The sequence below is a fragment of the Acanthochromis polyacanthus genome, chromosome 2, assembly GCF_021347895.1.
Source record: "Acanthochromis polyacanthus isolate Apoly-LR-REF ecotype Palm Island chromosome 2, KAUST_Apoly_ChrSc, whole genome shotgun sequence".
Classification (NCBI taxonomy): Eukaryota; Metazoa; Chordata; class Actinopteri; family Pomacentridae; genus Acanthochromis; species Acanthochromis polyacanthus.
Genome location: NC_067114.1, coordinates 45,981,133 through 46,001,186, shown reverse-complemented (window position 1 = coordinate 46,001,186; position 20,054 = coordinate 45,981,133). Strand labels below are relative to the sequence as shown.

Below are 20,054 nucleotides of genomic sequence, written 5' to 3'. Positions count from 1 at the left end.
TTCTCCATTACTGTAAAAACAAATAAAAAAGGAAACAAAAGCCTTGAGGAGGAGCTGAAAAGCCTCCAGAATGTGTCTGGAGTTGAACCGTGAAACCGACAGCTGCTGTGTTTTTATGAAACACTCCAGTGAACAGCAGGACTTCCAGACCGACCTGTCAGGAATCCTAACGTTTGTTTGTGGCTCTGATCTGCTCCGTTACATTCAGCTTCTCACACCGACGGTTTTTAGGATGCATCTCTGAAACACCTGTCCTCTGTCTGACTTCTCCTCTCACAAAACATAATAAAATACAATAAAAGGAGCTCAGACTGCAGCCTGGATTAGAAATACTTCACACGAGTACGATTCATTCTGCATTCTGAAATATCTGCATTATTTTCTCTGCACAGTCCTGTAAAGCAACAACTAGACATATACCCCCTGTCAAAAGTTTTAGGACACTTTCTCATTCAAATAAATTAGAACCTGTCCTAAAACTTTTGACAGGGGGTGTATTTGACGTCCAGATAAGGCTGCACAATTTCAGAAAAATGTATTTTTACGTGAACATTATTTACAGTTTGGGTCTGTTTTCTACTCTCAACATGTAAATTAATAAGTTTTTTTCCTGTGGATTTATTAGTCATTAGTATCTTTAAGACAACAGTTAAAATCTTTAAATATTTTCCATTTTTCAATCTCTAACATTACTATCGTCTTTCTAAAAACAGCAAATATCTTGAAAAATATGTATTTTTTTGGCTGATTAAATACAAAAAATGTGTAAATGTAAAAGAATGAATTTCTGTTGGCAAAAATACACATTTACAAGTTTTTTTTGTTGTCCGTTTTGTTTTTAAAAGACAATAAAAATATCCTAGCTTGTGCTTTTTTCTGTGATTTCACTGAAATCTTTAAAAAAATAAATTAACAAAAGCATTATATAAATTATGTAAATATAATTAACAATAATTAATATTACAGCTAAAAACTGCTAAAAAGAACATTCTTCAAATACCCATAAAATAGTGATATTTTTGCTGATTTCAATCCAGTAATAACAGTTTAATTTAATGGTGGAACAATCGGCCTATTTCTTTTTTTAGTGTTTACAAGTGGATCACTAATTTGTTGTGATTTTCCAAATTATTATCTTATTATCTGCAATTTAACAGTAAAATAACAGATTAAAAGAAAAATGTAAAAATAAAATTTTTGACGTGGACGTCAACAGTTTACAGTTTTAATCTGTTTTTCTTATTTTGTGGAAAATGTGTGAATTAACACTTTATTTTCTGTGATTTCACGAAATATTATCTGTAATTTAACAAAACAGGAAAAATGTGTAAAATAATTGTAAATTGTTAAAAAAAAACATTTTAAACTGAAAAATACCTGGAAAAAATATTTTTTTGCCACAAATTAAATATTTTCACTGCTTAAATCCAGTAAGATGGTGAAGTTTTACAGGTGCGTGTTGTAAGAGAACGACCTGTAAAATAACAGTAAATTATTGAAATAATTACAGTTAAAACATTAATATTTTATAAATCTGTCCAGGATTATTAGGACCATAAAACAAAGCGGAATAATTACGGCCTCATTCTTTATTCATCTCCGTCTCTGCCGGTGGTTTCATTGCACCTGTCCTGCAGGACATTCGTCATTTTTACGGCCCGTTTTGCTCGTTAACCTGAACGAGGAGGTAAACGATAAATTAAAGCTTCACACAGACGGATCACCGGAACGTTTTCACATCTATGAGAAAATCTCACCTCATCTAAATGAGCCGATTAAGAAAACGGACTCATGGAGCAGAGCCTTATTTACATCTGATTAAAATAATTATAACAACGCCTGGACGTTTGACAGGAACACGGTTTACCAGGCAAATATTACACAAGATTAAATTAATGCTGGTCGTCCTTTCTGATCTGAAAACTCTACAAATAACAAAAGATGTAAATTTAAACTCTTTCTATTATTAACTTTAACGTTTTTTCACTTCATCTGCAGTTCATCTTGATGTTAAGGCGCCAAAATTAAACCGTTTAACAGAGCAAGAAGCTGTAAAAGCAGAAAAATTCCCTGAATATTGACCTTTCCGACAGTCCTTGAACTAATCATGTGTGACTTTCAGTTTCATTTGGAAAAAACAAACAAATCTGAGCTAAAAATTGAAATATTGTATTAAAATCACTTAATTTTTATGGTTTTGTTAAAAAAAATTGGCAAAAATAAACAGTTTGCATTAAAATAATATTAGACGATGTACAAGGAACACAATAAAACTGTCTAAATGATTATAGAAATAGAAAAAGATGAAAAACTTTGAATAAAGTTAAGTTTAACATATTTTAGGATTATTTGCAGTTTATCTTGATACAGTAGCACCAAAATGACACCATTTATCAGAGCAAGAAGCTGCACAAACAGAGAAAAAAAATCCCATATCTGAGCTACAAATCCAAATATTTAATTTAAAATCACTTAATTCTACATCTCAATTTAAAAAATGGACAAAAATGACTCAAATTCTGTAAAAAAAAAAAGAAAAATTCTGAGCTCCTCAACACAACCAAGAAGCCAAAAGTAACTGTGACCGACATTCACACAACAAAAAAACAGGAACTTTTCAGTAAAAGAACGGAGAGCAAGGAGTCAGAAACTAAAAACTGACAAATCACTGGATATTACACTTTAAATGAATCATCTCATGCCAAGACCTTCCATTTTTGGGAAGGAAATCCAGATACTTCATCAAAATCTCTTTATTCTACATGTCTCACTTTAAAAAAATCACCAAAAATAAACTGTTTGCACCAAACATATTCTGTAAAAAACTAAAAATTCTGTGCGTCTCGGTGCCGCTGTGGAGCTATGATTGACTCAGTTGTGACCAACATTCACATGTCAAAAATTCAGGAAGTTTTTAGCTGAACTGAAGGTTAAAACTGAGAAAAAAATGTCATTAAAATTTCTGATCTACTGATCTGTGACATTGAATTCATCAAATTATCCCTATTCTACACATCTCTTTTTTTAAAAACAAATTCTTTAAAAAAACAAAAAATTCTGCACTAATTGGTGCATCTGTGAAGCCATGATTGATCTGAATGTGAACAACAGTCACACGACAAAAAATCAGGACCTTTTTGGCTGAACTGGAGGTTAAACGACTTATCTGTGAAATCTGAGCTTGAAATCGTGTCCAAAATGATTCAAAACTTATCCAAAATGACAAAAAACTTCTTTAAAATCCTTCAATTTCTGCTTCAAATTGTCCAAAAAGTATTCAAAACCTGTCCCAGAGGACTTCAAATTTGTTTAAAATGACAAAAAACTCCCAAAATGCTTCAACATCTGTTCAAAATGACTACAAATTTAAGTGATCAAAATGTGATCAAAATGTCTTGAATTTCATACAAAAGGACACAAAAAATGTCAAAACTGTCTTGCAACGTGTCCCAAATGGCATAAATATTTTCAAACTCTGTCCTAAACAATTCAAAACTTGTCCAAAATGACTTCAGATGTGTTCAAAATGACAAAAACCTCCCAAAATGCTAAATTTGGTGTTCAAAATAACTCCAAACTTGTCCTAAACTATTTAAAATGAGACCAAGATGTCTTAAACCTCGACTTGTGTCATTTTCGGCTGAACTGGAGGCTGAAGCTGACAGAAACCACTCCTCTGTAAAATCTTAAAATCCTGATATTTCCTCTAAGCCTCTTTATTCTGGATGTCTAATTTAATAAAAACATGTTCAAATGTCTCACTCAGAGCTTCCAACCCTGAGGAACGTGGCTGAAACATGAACGTTACACCAGATCAGATTCAGGACGACGCCTTAAATTCTCCACATCAAACGTTCTCCCGACATGAAGGAGCTCTGAGTTGAAACGTGCGGTCGGCCGGCTCACCTTCAAAGGTGTGCTGATCCACCACCAGCAGGCTGTGGACCTCCACCTCCTCTCCAAAGGAGGTCTCGTGGGGAGACGTGCTGCTGGGGAAGAGCTTGCTGGAGCTCACGCTGGTGCTCAGGGCCTGAAAAAAAAACAGAAATCAATAAGAGGAAACCTGGAGAAAGCAGTCCAATGTCTGTCTGAGCTCTAAATAAAAACAAAACCATCCAGCGTCCCTCTGGAGAAGCTTCACAGATCATCTAATCAGGGTTTTAATTAGCTAACGGAGCCAGAACCTCTCCAGTGTCATTCTTCACTGGCAGCTGAAAACAGGATTCATCCAGGTTAGATGTGATCAGCTGATAAATTTAGCTCCAGGATGCTACAGCTAAAGAAAACACCCCGAGGTGGAGCTGACAGAACGGAAAAATATGAAATATGTTGTTGATTTTTGGTAGAAATCAATGAGAGCCTCCCTGGTTCTTTGTCTGCAGGAACTTTGTTCAGTGATTCACTTTCATGCTGTGAATATTTCTAGACTTTTAGGTCCACATTTATCACTTTTTAATGGACTTTTTCCATCATTTCTGAGCCTCACAATTTCATCAGTCCAGCAGATAGAACCATGACATTTAGGAGGAGAAACCCATCTGGTTCTGATAAAAACTGACACCAGATCAGTTCTACATCCATCCAGGGGTCAGTCTGAACACTACATGTGATTCCCGTTCATTTCCTGCTCTCTTTCTCTTCTTTTTTGTTTTATATCTTGTTTTCTTCTTTCTTTGTATCTAGATGTAGGCATTTGGTGAATGAAGCCTGATTAAGACAGCTTCAGAATGACAAAAAAACGTCCAAAATGTCAAAATGACTCAGACTTCACAATGTACACCCCCCCCGTCAAAGGTTTTGAGACACTTTCTCATTTAAATTAATTAGAACCTGTCTCAGAATTTTTGACAGGGGGTGTATAAACGGACAAACAGAAAATGAAATACAGATGTTCAACATGACTGCATTTGTCTACAGTTATGAAAATATGTCCAGAGTAGGCATAGACCGATATGGATTTTTTTAGGGCCGATACCGATTTTTTTCCATCACCCTTAGCCGATGGCCGATTTCCTTGAGCAGATATTTGGGGCCGATACTGCTTTTGCTCCTTCAATTTAAATTTAAAAAAAAAATGACACAATCATAACAAATATTACAGGTCTCAAGTTTAAAATGAGAAACATTTATTGAACAGTAAAAAAATATTCAACAGCTTTGTTCAACTTTACCACACATACTTTCAGATGAACAAAAAGTGTTTGGTGCATTTAGTTATTGAAGTAATGTCTATGAAATAAAATAAAACAAATATTAAGGCATCATTAAAACACCTCATGCCAGGGAAAAATAAATTGGCGAACCCACGAGCGTATCGGCCGATACCAGTAAAAAACAAAAAACAAAACTCAATATCGGCCTGATATATCGGCCGGCCGATGTATCGGTCTATCCTTAGTCCAGAGTTACTGGAAACTGGAACAGAAGGATTCAAAAAAATGTACAAATGTGTTTTCCTCAAATTTGTCTGTCCAGATGATTCTTTGTGGTGGCTTTGCCTGCTTTTGCTGAAATATGTAAACTTTTCAGGGTAGTTTTGGCTCTTTTTAGTGTGATTTTGTGGCATTTAGTGGTAATTTTGGCTGTTTTTGAGAGGAGTTTGTAAGTTCCTTGTGCCAAATTTGAGTTGTTGTTGCAATTACATATTTTTGCAATTGCATATTTGAACTTTTCAGGGTAGTTTTGGCTATTTTTACGGTAATTTTGTCCATTTTTGTGGGTAGTTTGCAAGTTTTTTGTGTCATATTTGCACTTTGGTAACAATTTTACCTGTTTTGTGTTAATTTTGGGTCTTTTTATGGTGATTTTGGGTCTTTTTATGGTGATTTTGTTACTTTGTTTTGAGGATTTTGCATGCTTTTGCCAGCACACTGGAATCTTTAGGCTAGTTTTGGCTCTTTTGGGGGGGATTTTGCACCTTTTTGTGGTAGTTTTAGCTGTTTTTGTGGTCAGGTTTTAAGTTTTTTGTGCTGAATTTGAATCTTTAGGAGCAGTTTTGCCATCTTTTCCCAGGATTATAACTCTTGGCGGTGAGATTAAACTCCTGGTTCACGCTGCAGCTCCAGAGAAGCTGCCAGGTGACTAACAGGACGAGACGTTTGTTGTCCTGACAAGCTGCTGGTCTCATCTTATAAATAATGTTCTTACTCAGCTTGGATAGGAGCCGCGGGGTTTGTTTGTTTCTTGTCCGACACGTACCTGTGTGCTGGCGCTGGGGCGGACCACCGATGTGGTTCCGCTCACGTCCTGGATCTCCACCCGGCTGGACAGAACCCCAAAGCACTGGGAGACCTCCTGGTAGCAGATCCTCCTGGTGGGTCGGACAGAAACAAGCGGTAAAGAGACGCCTCGGGGGGGAAGGCTTTGTGTTTTCTGAACCTTTTAATAACTTATTTAACAACGCAGAGCCGCTGGAAACATCCACAATCAGAATTATTCAGCAGAGAAGCTGAAAAAACAGGCAGAACATGCAGCGTGTTTGTTCAGACGATGGATGTGGAAGCTATGGAAGGCCGACCTGGGCGACTCGTAGAGCGGGACGGTCCGAATGTGGAGCTTCTGGATCTCGTCGATGGTGCCGATGGTCAGGGTGCTGTTGTTGGCCAGAGCCAGACTGGAGGAGAAGAAGGAGCAGCGTTCATTTAGAGACGGATAAACAGCAGAAGAAGAAGGAGAAATGCACCCACGCTGAGCAAATAAACACAAGGATTGTGTGCATTTTTTGTAATTGAGAATAAATCTGAGCCAGCTGCGTCAGCTCAAGGATTTAAAGAAAAGTAAACGATGAATGTTTGAATGACTTGAGGGAAAATTGTCAGAAAAATTGCAAATGCAGATTGAAAACTGCAGTTTTTCAACCCTCTGAACCCTAAAAAGCACGTTCTCTTATTAACAAATCATCAAAATTACACCATTTAGCAGCAAGAAACCGGAAAAATAGGAAAATGTCAACTTCATGACAGAAAACACAACAAAGTCTAAGCTTAAAATTACTTTATTCTTCATGTCTTTAAAAAAAAATCACCAAAAATAAATAATTTCTTCTAATCAGATTGTGTAAAAAGCTAAAAATTCTGCTTTCCTTCCTCCAGCTGTGACCAACAGTCACATGACAAAAACTCAAAGATTCTCATCATTTTGGAGTCTTTTTGTGGAATCTGTTATTTTAGCATCCGTTTGTGTCATTGTTATGTCTTTTTGTGTTATCTTAGCATCCTTTTGTATAATTTTTGTGTTATCTTAGCATATGTCATTTCTGTGTTATTTTAGCATTCTTTTGTATTATTTTGTTTTCTTTTAACATTGTCTCGTGGTGTCTTTCTCGTTTCTTTTTAGGTTATTTTAGCATGCTTTTGTTTCATTTTGGTATCTTTTTGTGTTATTTAACAATCATTTTGTGTCATTTTTGAGTCCTTTTTGCATTGTTTTATGTCATTGCTACACCTTTTTGTGTTATTTAAACATGGTCTTGTCATTTTTGTGTTATTTTACCATCTTTCTGTATCTGTTTTGCGTTATCTTAGCATCCTTTAATGTCATTTTTGTGTTATTTTACCATCTTTCTGTATCTGTTTTGTGTTATCTTAGCATCCTTTAATGTCATTTTTGTGTTATTTTAGCATCCTTTTGTATTATTTTGGTATCTTTTTGTGTTATTTAAGCATCAATTTGTGTCATTTTTGTGTCCTTTAATGTTATTTTAGCATTGTTTTATGTCATTATGTCTTTTGTGTTAAGCATTGTCTTGCAATTTTTGTATTATTTTAGAATCATTTTCTATCTTTTTTTTTTTTTTGCTATTTTAGCATAATTTTGTGTCATTTTGTATGATTTTAGCAACCCTTTGTCGTTTTATTTTAAAATCCTTTTGCTTAATTTTTGGCTCATATTTTCATCCCTTTGTGTCATTTTTGTTTTATTCAAGCATTGTTTTGTGTAGTTTGTCTTTTGTGCCTTTGTTGTGTTATTTTAGCATCTTTTCATGTAAATTTTGTCTTATGTTATCATCCCTTTGTGTCATTTTCGTATTATTTTAGCAACCCTTTTTTGTCTTTTTGTTATTTTAGAATCCTTTTGCTTCATTTTTGTGCTATTTTAGCATTCTTTTGCATAATTTTTGTTTTATTTTAACATTGTCTCGTGTCTTTCTTGTTTCTTTTAAGGTTATTTTAGAATCCTTTTGCTTCATTTTTGTGTTATTTTAGTGTCCCTTTGTGTCATCTTTGTGCCTTTATATCATTTAAACATAATTTTGTGTTATTTTAGCATTGTTTTGTGTAATTTCTCTGTCTATTTATTATTTAAACATCATTTTGTGTCATTTTAACTCTAGGCAACCAAAGGCTTTTTAAAACAATGGTCTCTTTGTGAATGATGTTCTGTTGTGTAGTTGTATGTGTGGTGTCATAAATGCCGTGTTTTTTTATAGTAGAAGTTTTGTGGGATGCCTCGGGCTGATGAAGCAGCAGAAGTTTTCCTCTGACCTGTCTGGGTAGCCCTCAGAGTTGAGCGGACACATGTAGTTGACCTCCTTCAGGTTGACGTTGGAGAAGACCAGCTTGTGGTTGGAGGAGTAGATGACGGTGGGCCGGTCGGAGCAGGCGAACACGTTGGAGGTGGACAGCGACCTGAAGGTCCTCAGGACGGTGGGCTGAGTTCCCAGAGTCACCTTCTTACGCTCGCTGAGGGACCCTGAGGAAAAGCAAACGGATCGAAGCACAAGTTAAGCTCCGGTCTGATCGCTGTTCGGGTCAAACGAGCCGTTAGCAGAGGAGCCTGCAGCCGATAATGTGAAGAAGATCCATCTCTATTTGGTGTTCAGCCGACCATCCAGACCTCTGGATACCAGCGTCATTATGTTGCTGCTGCATTCAGCCGGTTTCTGTAAGGGTTAGTACAGCAGCCAGGAGGAGTCAGGGACGAAAACCACACAAAACGATGCTTCAATGACACAAAAACGACATAAATGGAGGCTTAAATGACACAAAAATGACATAAAAGGATGCTTAAGTAACAAAAACCACACAAAACGATGCTTCAGTGACACAAAAACGACATAAACAGAGGCTTAAATAACACAAAAATGACATAAAAGGATGCTTAAGTAACAAAAACACATAAAATGATGCTAAAATAAGACAAAAACTACATAAAAGGATGCTAAAATAACACAAAAATGAAATAAAACGATGCTTAAGTAACAAAAACCACACAAAACGATGCTTCAGTGACACAAAAACGACATAAATGGAGGCTTAAATGACACAAAAATGACATAAAAGGATGCTTAAGTAACAAAAACCACACAAAACGATGCTTCAGTGACACAAAAACGACATAAACAGAGGCTTAAATAACACAAAAATGACATAAAAGGATGCTTAAGTAACAAAAAACACATAAAATGATGCTAAAATAAGACAAAAACTACATAAAAGGATGCTAAAATAACACAAAAATGACAAAACGATGGTAAAATAACACAAAAATGACACAAAACAATGGTAAAATAACACAAAAATGACAAAAGGATGCTAAAATAACACAAACATTACACAAAATGATTTTAAAATAACACAAAATTGACAAAATGACTTTTAAATAACATAAATATGTCCCAAAATCCCCCAAAATGACACAAAAACAACAGAAAGTGTGTTACTCTAACACTACATTCAGAGTTCTACTGGATCTTTACTAGAAGGTTCCACCTACAGAACGTTCACAAACTGGAGCCATAAAGTTTTGTAGTTGTCAAACACTTTGGTCTGATTTCCACAGTGTGCACTACTTTAGAAAACGATGACTAAATATTAAATATGAGCAGAATAATTTAATTAGAACGTCTTCGGTCGTTAATAAAGACCATCACGGTTCCATCCAGGCCCAAACAGCTGATGTCTGCCAAATGTACCGTACACACAAATATAATTAATACACAAACGAAGAATCACCGCTAAATTAACTGCTAATGGGTTTTCTTTACAGTCCAGTGAGAAGTTAATAGACTAACGTTCAGGTAATTATAGAAACCTGTGTGTAAACAGGAAGAAACAGCTAGACCAGGACGTGTTTTAATCAAACTGAAAACAAAAGGAAACTCAGCCACTGTTATTGTAAAAACTAATAAACCAGAAGATGGAGGTAGTGGAGGTCAGAGGGGAGAAAAACGATGACATCAGAGTAGTGGAGATGGACTGTTAGGACTGACAGCATTTTGGTCTATTCTAGCATCCACTTGTTTTTGTTATTTAAGCATTATTTTGTGGCATTTTTGTGTTGTTTTTTAGCATTCTTTTGTGCAATTTTTCGTCATTTTTGTGTAATTTTTTGTAATTTTCATGTATTGTTATTTCTGCATTCTTTTGTATAATTTTTGTGTTATTTTAGCATTGTTTTGTGTCATTTTTGTGTCATTTTAGCATCGTTTTCTGTCATTTTTGTGTTATTTTAGCATCGTTTTCTGTCATTTTTGTGTTTTTCGTAGTTTTAGCATCCTTCTGTGTCATTTTTGTGTTATTATAGCATCCTTTTTGTTATTTTCGAGTTATTTTTGTTATCGTAGCATTCATTTGCGCCATTTTTGTGGTATTTTAGTATCCTTCTGTGTCATTTTAGTGTCATTTTAGCATCTTTTTGTGTCATTTTTGTGTTATTTTGGCATCCTTCTGTCATTTTTGTGTCATTTTAGCATCTTTTTGTGTCATTTGTGTGTCATTTTAGCATCCTTCTGTCATTTTTGTGTCATTTTAGCATCTTTTTGTGTCATTTTTGTGTCATTTTAGCATCCTTCTGTGTCATTTTTGTGTTATTTTAGCATCATTCTGTGTCATTTTTGTGTTTTCTGTTATTTTAGCATCCTTCTGTGTCATTTTTGTGTTATTTTAGCATCCTTCTGTGTCATTTTTGTGTTATTTTAGCATCATTCTGTGTCATTTTTGTGTTTTCTGTTATTTTAGCATCCTTCTGTGTCATTTTTGTGTTATTTTAGCATCCTTCTGTGTCATTTTTGTGTTATTTTAGCATCTTTCTATGTCATTTTGTGTCATTTTTGTGTTTTCTGTTATTTTAGCATCCTTTTGTGTCATTTTTCCCTCTAGTCATGAGGTTTCACATAGATCTTTGCCATGGTGCCCGTTGCTAGCTAAATCCCCCATAATCCTCTCTGCTTCAACATGAACTCCTCCTCCAGTCTCTATATTATTTAACAGCTCCACCTGGTGGAGCTGTTAAATTATCTGGGGTAGTAGCATCAGATTGGAGCTTGGTGTCGGCAGATAATAAACATTAAATGACTCAGGTTGGATCAGAGACACAAAAACTTCATCTGAACATCTCTACTGCTGATTACTGATTAATAAAACTACTTCCAGCTGCCTGACACTGTAGGAATCAGCTGTAATGTACTGCTCTGTTCTATCTCAGCCTTCATAAAGTTTTCACCAGTTTTGTCCTTCTGAGATCAAACCACACAGGTCAGGATTCTCTCATTAATCAGCCTTCGGCGTCCACAACACCGTTACTCTGCTTGTCCTTCCTTGGACTACTTCTGGTAACTACAGAACATCAGGAACATCTCATAAAGCTGCTGTTCTAAAGAAGCTGCAGCAGTTTTTCAAAGTCAATTTAGTTTTCCTGAGTGTTCTCCTGCTGTCTAATGACTTCACACCCACTGACAGGAGAGAATACAACGAGAACATCATAAGTTATTCATTAGAATAAGGACACGCTGAATACGTTTAAGGATATGCCGCATATATTCTACCAAAACTACCAATTCTATTAATACAATTATGAATTAAAGAAGTAACAGAGATTATTGGAACATAGGATAAATAATTTAAAGACAAAAGGAGGCTAAAATAACAAAAAATTACACAAAAATCACATAAAACGATGCTAAAATAACACAAAGACACAAAATTATGCTAAAATAACACAAAAATGACACAAAGACATGAAATCACATAAAACGATACTAAAATAACACAAAATTATGTTTAACACAAAAAACCATAACAATGACACAAAAGGATGCTATAAAAACACACAAATGAAGTAAAAACAATGCTTCAATGACACAAAAATGACATAAATAGAGGCTTAAACAACACAAAAACGACATAAAAGGATGCTTCAATGACAAAAAATGACCTCAATAGTCTTAAATAACAAAAAAATGACATGAAAGGATGCTTAAATGACAAAAAAATGACAAAACGATGCTCAAGTCACAAAAATCACACAAAATGATGCTTCAATGACACAAAAGTGACATAAATAGAGGCTTAAATAACACAAAAATGACACAAAACGACACTTAAGTCACAAAAATCACACAAAAAGATGTTTCAATGACACAAAAATGACAAAGATGACCACAAAATGACCCAAAGCAATGCTAAAATAACAAAAAAATCACATAAAAAGGCAGTAATGACACTCATCTCCACTACTTTGCCGTCGTCGTATTTCTCCCCTCTGACCTCTACTAACTCCATCTACTGCTGCGATCTGAGCCAAACTAATGAGTGCATTAGATTTCACAATAACACAGCAGCTGAGCATTTTCTATTCTACAACAACTAATTCTGCTCACAGAAGAAAGAATTAAACAACGGAACACATTAAGATAAATAATAACTGACGTCAGCTTCAGTCTAGACTGAACCTTTACTGCACAGCTGTTGAAAACAGCATAAAATCTGGTCTTAATGGACTTTTACCTGCAGAATGACATCAGCTGGAGTCTGGACTGGATGACATCATCACAGTGACCTCACTCTGAGGCTCTGCCATTACACATTCTCTCTCTCTCTATATATATATATGTGGCTTCATCACAAAGACCTGAGCATCCAGTAGGAGGAAGGGTCTAATAAAAACCTCTCCTGACCTAAATATAGTCCAGGATCAGGTGTTTATGAGCTTCACCCACAGCCAGACCTAAAGTTCAGCCTCTGACGCTTCCATTTGGAGCAGAAATACCAAATAATAGCACATTCTGACACACTGCCGGAACACTTTGTGAATAAAAACAGCTAAATCTATCTGTTGTGCTGAGAATAACACAAAAGTGACACAAAATGATGCTAACACAAAAGGATGATTAAATAAAAGACACAGATGACACAATGAGATTCTAATATATCATAAAAATGAAGCAAATGGATTCTAAAATAACAAAAAGACAAAAAAGGGTTAAGAAAATGACACAAAGGGATGATAATTTAAGACAAAATTTACATAAAAAGAAGCTAAAATAACAGAAAAAAGGCACAAAAGACATAAACTACACAAAACGATGCTTGAATAAAACAAAAATGACACAAAGGGATGAAAATATAAAACACAAATTAAGCAAAAGGATTTTTAAATAAAACAACAAGAAAGGGTTTCTAAAATCACACAAAAATGACCCAAAATTATGCCAAAATAACACAAAAATGACAGAAAATGATCAACACGAAAAGACAAGACACAAAACGATGTTAAAACGCAAAAATGACACAAAAAGATGCTAAAATAACTTAGACACAAAAATGATACAAAAAGATGATAAAATGACACAAAAAGATGCTAATAACTTAAAGACAAAAATGATACAAAAAGATGATAAAATAACACAAAAGGACGATCAAATAACACAAAAATGACCCAAAATTATGCCAAAATAACACAAAAATTACAGAAAACAATGCTAAAATAACACAAAATGATGCTAAAATAACATGACAAAATGATGCTAAAAACACAAAAACGACAAAATGATGCTAAAATACAGATGACACAGATGCATCAAATGTGATGTTTTGGATGTTTTTAAAAGTCCAGAAGCCAAATATTTTCAATTTACAGTAATTTTAAGACTAGAAAAAAAAACAAAACAATGTCACATCTGAGATCATGGAGCTGTTAAATGTTTATATTTTTGTAGAAAAATGGCTTTAGCCTCTGAATTTAGAGCAGTTTCTGGGCATTTCTTAACTGAACTTTGTAAAAGTTGACATATAAATCACTGCAGCTTCACATTTCCTAGACCTTCACAGGCTTTCAATCAAACATCGAAACCACAGATTTCTCCAGGCTATAAAGTTTCTCCTCCTCTACATCCAAATATAGAGCCGGCAGTTATGCAAGTCTGCATGAAATAAGCTTCTAAAAGTGTCAGTGTTGTCAGACGGCTGCGCGTGGCTCTGCCTGGAGGCCGTCTACCAGTATGAGGAGTGAACATCTACCCGTCTGCAGGTCCAAAGTAGAAGAGTGAACATCTACCCGTCTGCAGGTCCAAAGTAGAAGAGTGAACACCTACCTGTCTGCAGGTCCAAAGTAGAAGAGTGAACACCTACCTGTCTGCAGGTCCAGGCCGAAGTAGAAGAGGGCTCCGTCTCCCAGGGCACAGAGCAGATAGTAGCTGCCTTCGAAGGTGGTCATTAGGATGGAGCGAGGGATGATCTCTGAGGACACACAGACAGAGAAGTCATTTATTCTCCTGGACTCTGGAGCCACCGCCGTGATAAACGACCACAGAAACCAGTCTGACACTAAAATCTATCAGCTCATTGTCCACACTGGGTGGTCAGATTTGAATGCTGCAGGATAAATATGAAGTCTTCTATATGCTTTTATTTCCTAAACATTGGTTTTGTCTGACTGGAGGCCAATTACATCAAAACAACGCCGATGAAACGCTGGTTGGTTTAGGAGCAGAGAAAAACACCTACAAAAAGAAAGGCTTCCATGAAAAATCAATGATTTGTGGGTGGGTGGGATGAAATATTAAAAGTTACAGGTGCTCAGAAACACAACGTTAGAGAAACTAAAACATATTTAAGCAGAAGCTCTCCTGTTTGAGGTTCTACAGTCAGAAACACCGTTAGAGAAACTAAAACATGTTGAGGTTCTACAGTCAGAAACACACCGTCAGAGAAACTAAAACATGTTGAGGTTCTACAGTCAGAAACACGTTAGAGAAACTAAAACATGTTGAGGTTCTACAGTCAGAAACACCGTTAGAGAAACTAAAACATGTTGAGGTTCTACAGTCAGAAACACGTCAGAGAAACTAAAACATGTTGAGGTTCTACAGTCAGAAACACCGTTAGAGAAACTAAAACATGTTTGAGGTTCTACAGTCAGAAACACCGTTAGAGAAACTAAAACATGTTGAGGTTCTACAGTCAGAAACACGTCAGAGAAACTAAAACATGTTGAGGTTCTACAGTCAGAAACACAACGTTAGAGAAACTAAAACATGTTGAGGTTCTACAGTCAGAAACACGTCAGAGAAACTAAAACATGTTGAGATTCTACAGTCAGAAACACCGTTAGAGAAACTAAAACATGTTGAGGTTCTACAGTCAGAAACACCGTTAGAGAAACTAAAACATGTTGAGGTTCTGCAGTCAGAAACATCGTTAGAGAAACTAAAACATGTTGAGGTTCTACAGTCAGAAACACCGTTAGAGAAACTAAAACATGTTGAGGTTCTACAGTCAGAAACACCGTTAGAGAAACTAAAACATGTTGAGGTTCTACAGTCAGAAACATCGTTAGAGAAACTAAAACATGTTGAGGTTCTACAGTCAGAAACACCGTTAGAGAAACTAAAACATGTTGAGGTTCTACAGTCAGAAACACCGTTAGAGAAACTAAAACATGTTGAGGTTCTACAGTCAGAAACACCGTTAGAGAAACTAAAACATGTTGAGGTTCTACAGTCAGAAACACCGTTAGAGAAACTAAAACATGCTGAGGTTCTACAGTCAGAAACACCGTTAGAGAAACTAAAACATGTTGAGGTTCTACAGTCAGAAACACCGTTAGAGAAACTAAAACATGTTGAGGTTCTACAGTCAGAAACACCGTTAGAGAAACTAAAACATGTTGAGGTTCTACAGTCAGAAACACCGTTAGAGAAACTAAAACATGTTGAGGTTCTACAGTCAGAAACACCGTTAGAGAAACTAAAACATGTTGAGGTTCTACAGTCAGAAACACCGTTAGAGAAACTAAAACATGTTGAGGTTCTACAGTCAGAAACACGTTAGAGAAACTAAAACATGTTGAGGTTCTACAGTCAGAAACACCGTTAGAGAAACTAAAACATGTTGAGGTTCTACAGTCAGAAACACCGTTAGAGAAACTAAAACATGTTGAGGTTCTACAGTCAGAAACACCGTTAGAGAAACTAAAACATGTTGAGGTTCTACAGTCAGAAACACCGTTAGAGAAACTAAAACATGTTGAGGTTCTACAGTCAGAAACACCGTTTGAGAAACTAAAACATGCTGAGGTTCTACAGTCAGAAACACCGTTAGAGAAACTAAAACATGCTGAGGTTCTACAGTCAGAAACATCGTTAGAGAAACTAAAACATGTTGAGGTTCTACAGTCAGAAACACCGTTAGAGAAACTAAAACATGTTGAGGTTCTACAGTCAGAAACATCGTTAGAGAAACTAAAACCTGTTGAGGTTCTACAAGCAGAAACACCGTTAGAGAAACTAAAACATGTTGAGGTTCTACAGTCAGAAACACGTTAGAGAAACTAAAACATGTTGAGGTTCTACAGTCAGAAACACCGTTAGACAAACTAAAACATGTTGAGGTTCTACAGTCAGAAACACGTCAGAGAAACTAAAACATGTTGAGGTTCTACAGTCAGAAACATCGCTAGAGAAACTAAAACATGTTGAGGTTCTACAGTCAGAAACATCGTTAGAGAAACTAAAACATGTTGAAGTTCTACAGTCAGAAACACCGTTAGAGAAACTAAAACATGTTGAGGTTCTTCAGTCAGAAACACCGTTAGAGAAACTAAAATATGTTGAGGTTCTTCAGTCAGAAACACCGTTAGAGAAACTAAAACATGTTGAGGTTCTACAGTCAGAAACGTCGTTAGAGAAACTAAAACATGTTGAAGTTCTACAGTCAGAAACACCGTTAGAGAAACTAAAACATGTTGAGGTTCTACAGTCAGAAACACCGTTAGAGAAACTAAAATATGTTGAGGTTCTTCAGTCAGAAACACCGTTAGAGAAACTAAAACATGTTGAGGTTCTACAGTCAGAAACACCGTTAGAGAAACTAAAACATGTTGAGGTTCTTCAGTCAGAAACACCGTTAGAGAAACTAAAACATGTTGAGGTTCTACAGTCAGAAACATTGTTAGAGAAACTAAAACATGTTGAGGTTCTACAGTCAGAAACATCGTTAGAGAAACTAAAACATGTTGAGGTTGTACAGTCAGAAACACCGTTAGAGAAACTAAAACATGTTGAGGTTCTACAGTCAGAAACACCGTTAGAGAAACTAAAACATGTTGAGGTTCTACAGTCAGAAACACCGTTAGAGAAACTAAAACATGTTGAGGTTCTACAGTCAGAAACACCGTTAGAGAAACTAAAACATGTTGAGGTTCTACAGTCAGAAACACCGTTAGAGAAACTAAAACATGTTGAGGTTCTACAGTCAGAAACACCGTTAGAGAAACTAAAACATGTTGAGGTTCTACAGTCAGAAACACTGTTAGAGAAACTAAAACATGTTGAGGTTCTACAGTCAGAAACACTGTTAGAGAAACTAAAACATGTTGAGGTTCTACAGTCAGAAACACCGTTAGAGAAACTAAAACATGTTGAGGTTCTACAGTCAGAAACACCGTCAGAGAAACTAAAACATGTTGAGGTTCTACAGTCAGAAACACCGTTAGAGAAACTAAAACATGTTGAGGTTCTACAGTCAGAAACATCGTTAGAGAAACTAAAACATGTTGAGGTTCTACAGTCAGAAACACCGTTAGAGAAACTAAAGCATGTTGAGGTTCTACAGTCAGAAACACCGTTAGAGAAACTAAAACATGTTGAGGTTCTACAGTCAGAAACACCGTCAGAGAAACTAAAACATGTTGAGGTTCTACAGTCAGAAACATCGTTAGAGAAACTAAAACCTGTTGAGGTTCTACAAGCAGAAACACCGTCAGAGGAACTAAAACATTTTGGGTTTCTGCCGTCAGACTGTCGGGTTTCTTTAAGGTGAGTCGAAGTTTGAGGTGTCAGTGGAGTGCAGAAGCTGTAAAGTACGGCTTTTAAAGTATAAGGTATGTTTTAAAAAGTATAAATGAGTTTGAAAAGTATAAAATAAGTTTAAATTACAAAATACGTCTTAAGCTATAAAATATGTCCCAAAACATTATAAAATACATCTAAAAAACGACTTAAAAACAATAAAACACGTTTTAAAAACTATAAAATATGTCTGACAAACTATAAAACTTGTCTCTACACTGTAAAATACGTCTTAATGCCATGAAATCTGTCTAAAAACCTATAAAATACGTCTCAAAATTATAAAATATGTCTTGGTGCCATAATATACATCTTTAAATCTATAAAATGCTTAATGCTAAAAATACGTCTTAAAAACTAAAAAATACTTTTTAAAAATTATAAAATACGTCCTAAAAACTACAAAATTTGTCTTATACCTACAAAATACGATTTAATGCTATACAACACGTCCTAAAAATGATTTTAAAAAATGTTTTAAAAACTATAAAATACATCTTAAAAACTATTGCGGCTCAGGAGGACAGAAATAAATGCAGAAAATGAAAGGCTTCCATGAGAAATCAATGATTTGTGGGCGAGTGGGATGAAATATTAGAAGTTGCAGGTGCTCTAAACTGAAACATGTTGGGTTTCTGCCGTCAGACTGTCGGGTTAATTTAAGGAGAGTCGCTGAAGTTTGAGCCGTCAGTCGACAGCAGGAATAAAATCCGTGGTGACAGCGTGGAGATGCTGTTCACTGAGGAAGCTTTTAATTGGAAGTCAGAGTCCAACATGTCAGGAAACTCAGAGCACTGCTGACTTTTTCATGAGTTTAACCGTCACCAGTGTTCAGCTGCTTCGCCTGCATATTTAAGAGTTCCAGTTTAAACAGTTAGCGTCTAAATGCAGCCTAAATGCAGAGCTGGCTGAGGGGAAAGAGGATATTTCAGGATATTAATGAACCTACTGGAGCTGCTGCTGCTCTGTTACACACTCACTGAGTCATCTACCGGGCATTTTAAAGGAACAGTTTCACTTTCTGGACGCTCCAAAAGTGACAAAATCCACTTTCAGACATGTTGCATGAACCCAGCAGTAAAAATAAGGCTTGCAGTTGCGAAAAAATTACATGAAATTTGATAATTTCTCCAAAAATCAAGTCCTGAATTCAAATATATTCCATTTACAGTGATTTTAACACAAGAAAAAGCAGCTTAATTTCACATTTTAGAACATTTAACTGCTGAATGTTTACATTTTTGCATAAAAATAACATTTTTGTTGCATTTTTCTTCACTGTGTCTCATTTTTCACTGCAATATAAAGTCCTGCACCTCGATGGAAACAGTCTTAAAGCTATGAAATACCACCTAAAAAATATAAAATACATTTTAAAAACTATAAAAAAGGCCTTAAAGCTACAAAATGCATCTCAAAACTAGAAAATACATCTTAAAGTTAGTAAAGCATGTCCTACAAACTATAAAATGCATTTTTAAAACTCCAAAATATTTTAAAAAAATTAAAGAACAAGCATTAAAAATACAAAATATGTTTTTAAAAATACAAAATACATTTTCAAAAACTACAAAATACATCTTAATGCCATAAAATGCATAATAAAGCTGTGAAATATGTCTTTAAAACTATAAAAAATATTTCAAAAATCTCAAAACTACAAAATGTCTTAAAAACAATAAAATACGTCCATAAAATTAAAAAAAAGTTTTAAAAACTACAAAATATGTTTGAAAAACTACAAAATACATCTTAATGCTCAAAAATCTGTCATAATAAATTATGTATTAATGCTATAAAATACAGCTTAGAACTACAAAATATGTCTAATTGCCTCTTGGCTTCATGTTTCCTTCACAGATATGAGAAAAGGTATCGAGCTTCGTTCCTTCATTATTAAACTGTTGCTTTGCATCTATTTACCATTTTCTTAACCGTAAACCATCAGAGAGGAACACATACTTCCAGTTTCTATCATCACTGGTTC

The 20,054-nt window shown here is 35.3% G+C and overlaps 1 protein-coding gene across 1 annotated transcript in view; it reads right to left on the bottom strand.

The window, feature by feature from the left end:
* Positions 1-20,054, bottom strand: part of ddb1 (damage-specific DNA binding protein 1) — a 103,881-nt gene that overhangs the window by 24,248 nt on the left and 59,579 nt on the right. The window contains exons 15-19 of the mRNA XM_051940430.1: positions 14,349-14,456; positions 8,484-8,691; positions 6,518-6,613; positions 6,199-6,310; positions 3,907-4,030 (exon numbers count right to left, since the gene is read on the bottom strand). Of these exons, the coding sequence (XP_051796390.1) occupies positions 3,907-4,030; positions 6,199-6,310; positions 6,518-6,613; positions 8,484-8,691; positions 14,349-14,456 (648 nt within the window). The remainder of the gene's footprint in view (positions 1-3,906; positions 4,031-6,198; positions 6,311-6,517; positions 6,614-8,483; positions 8,692-14,348; positions 14,457-20,054) is intronic.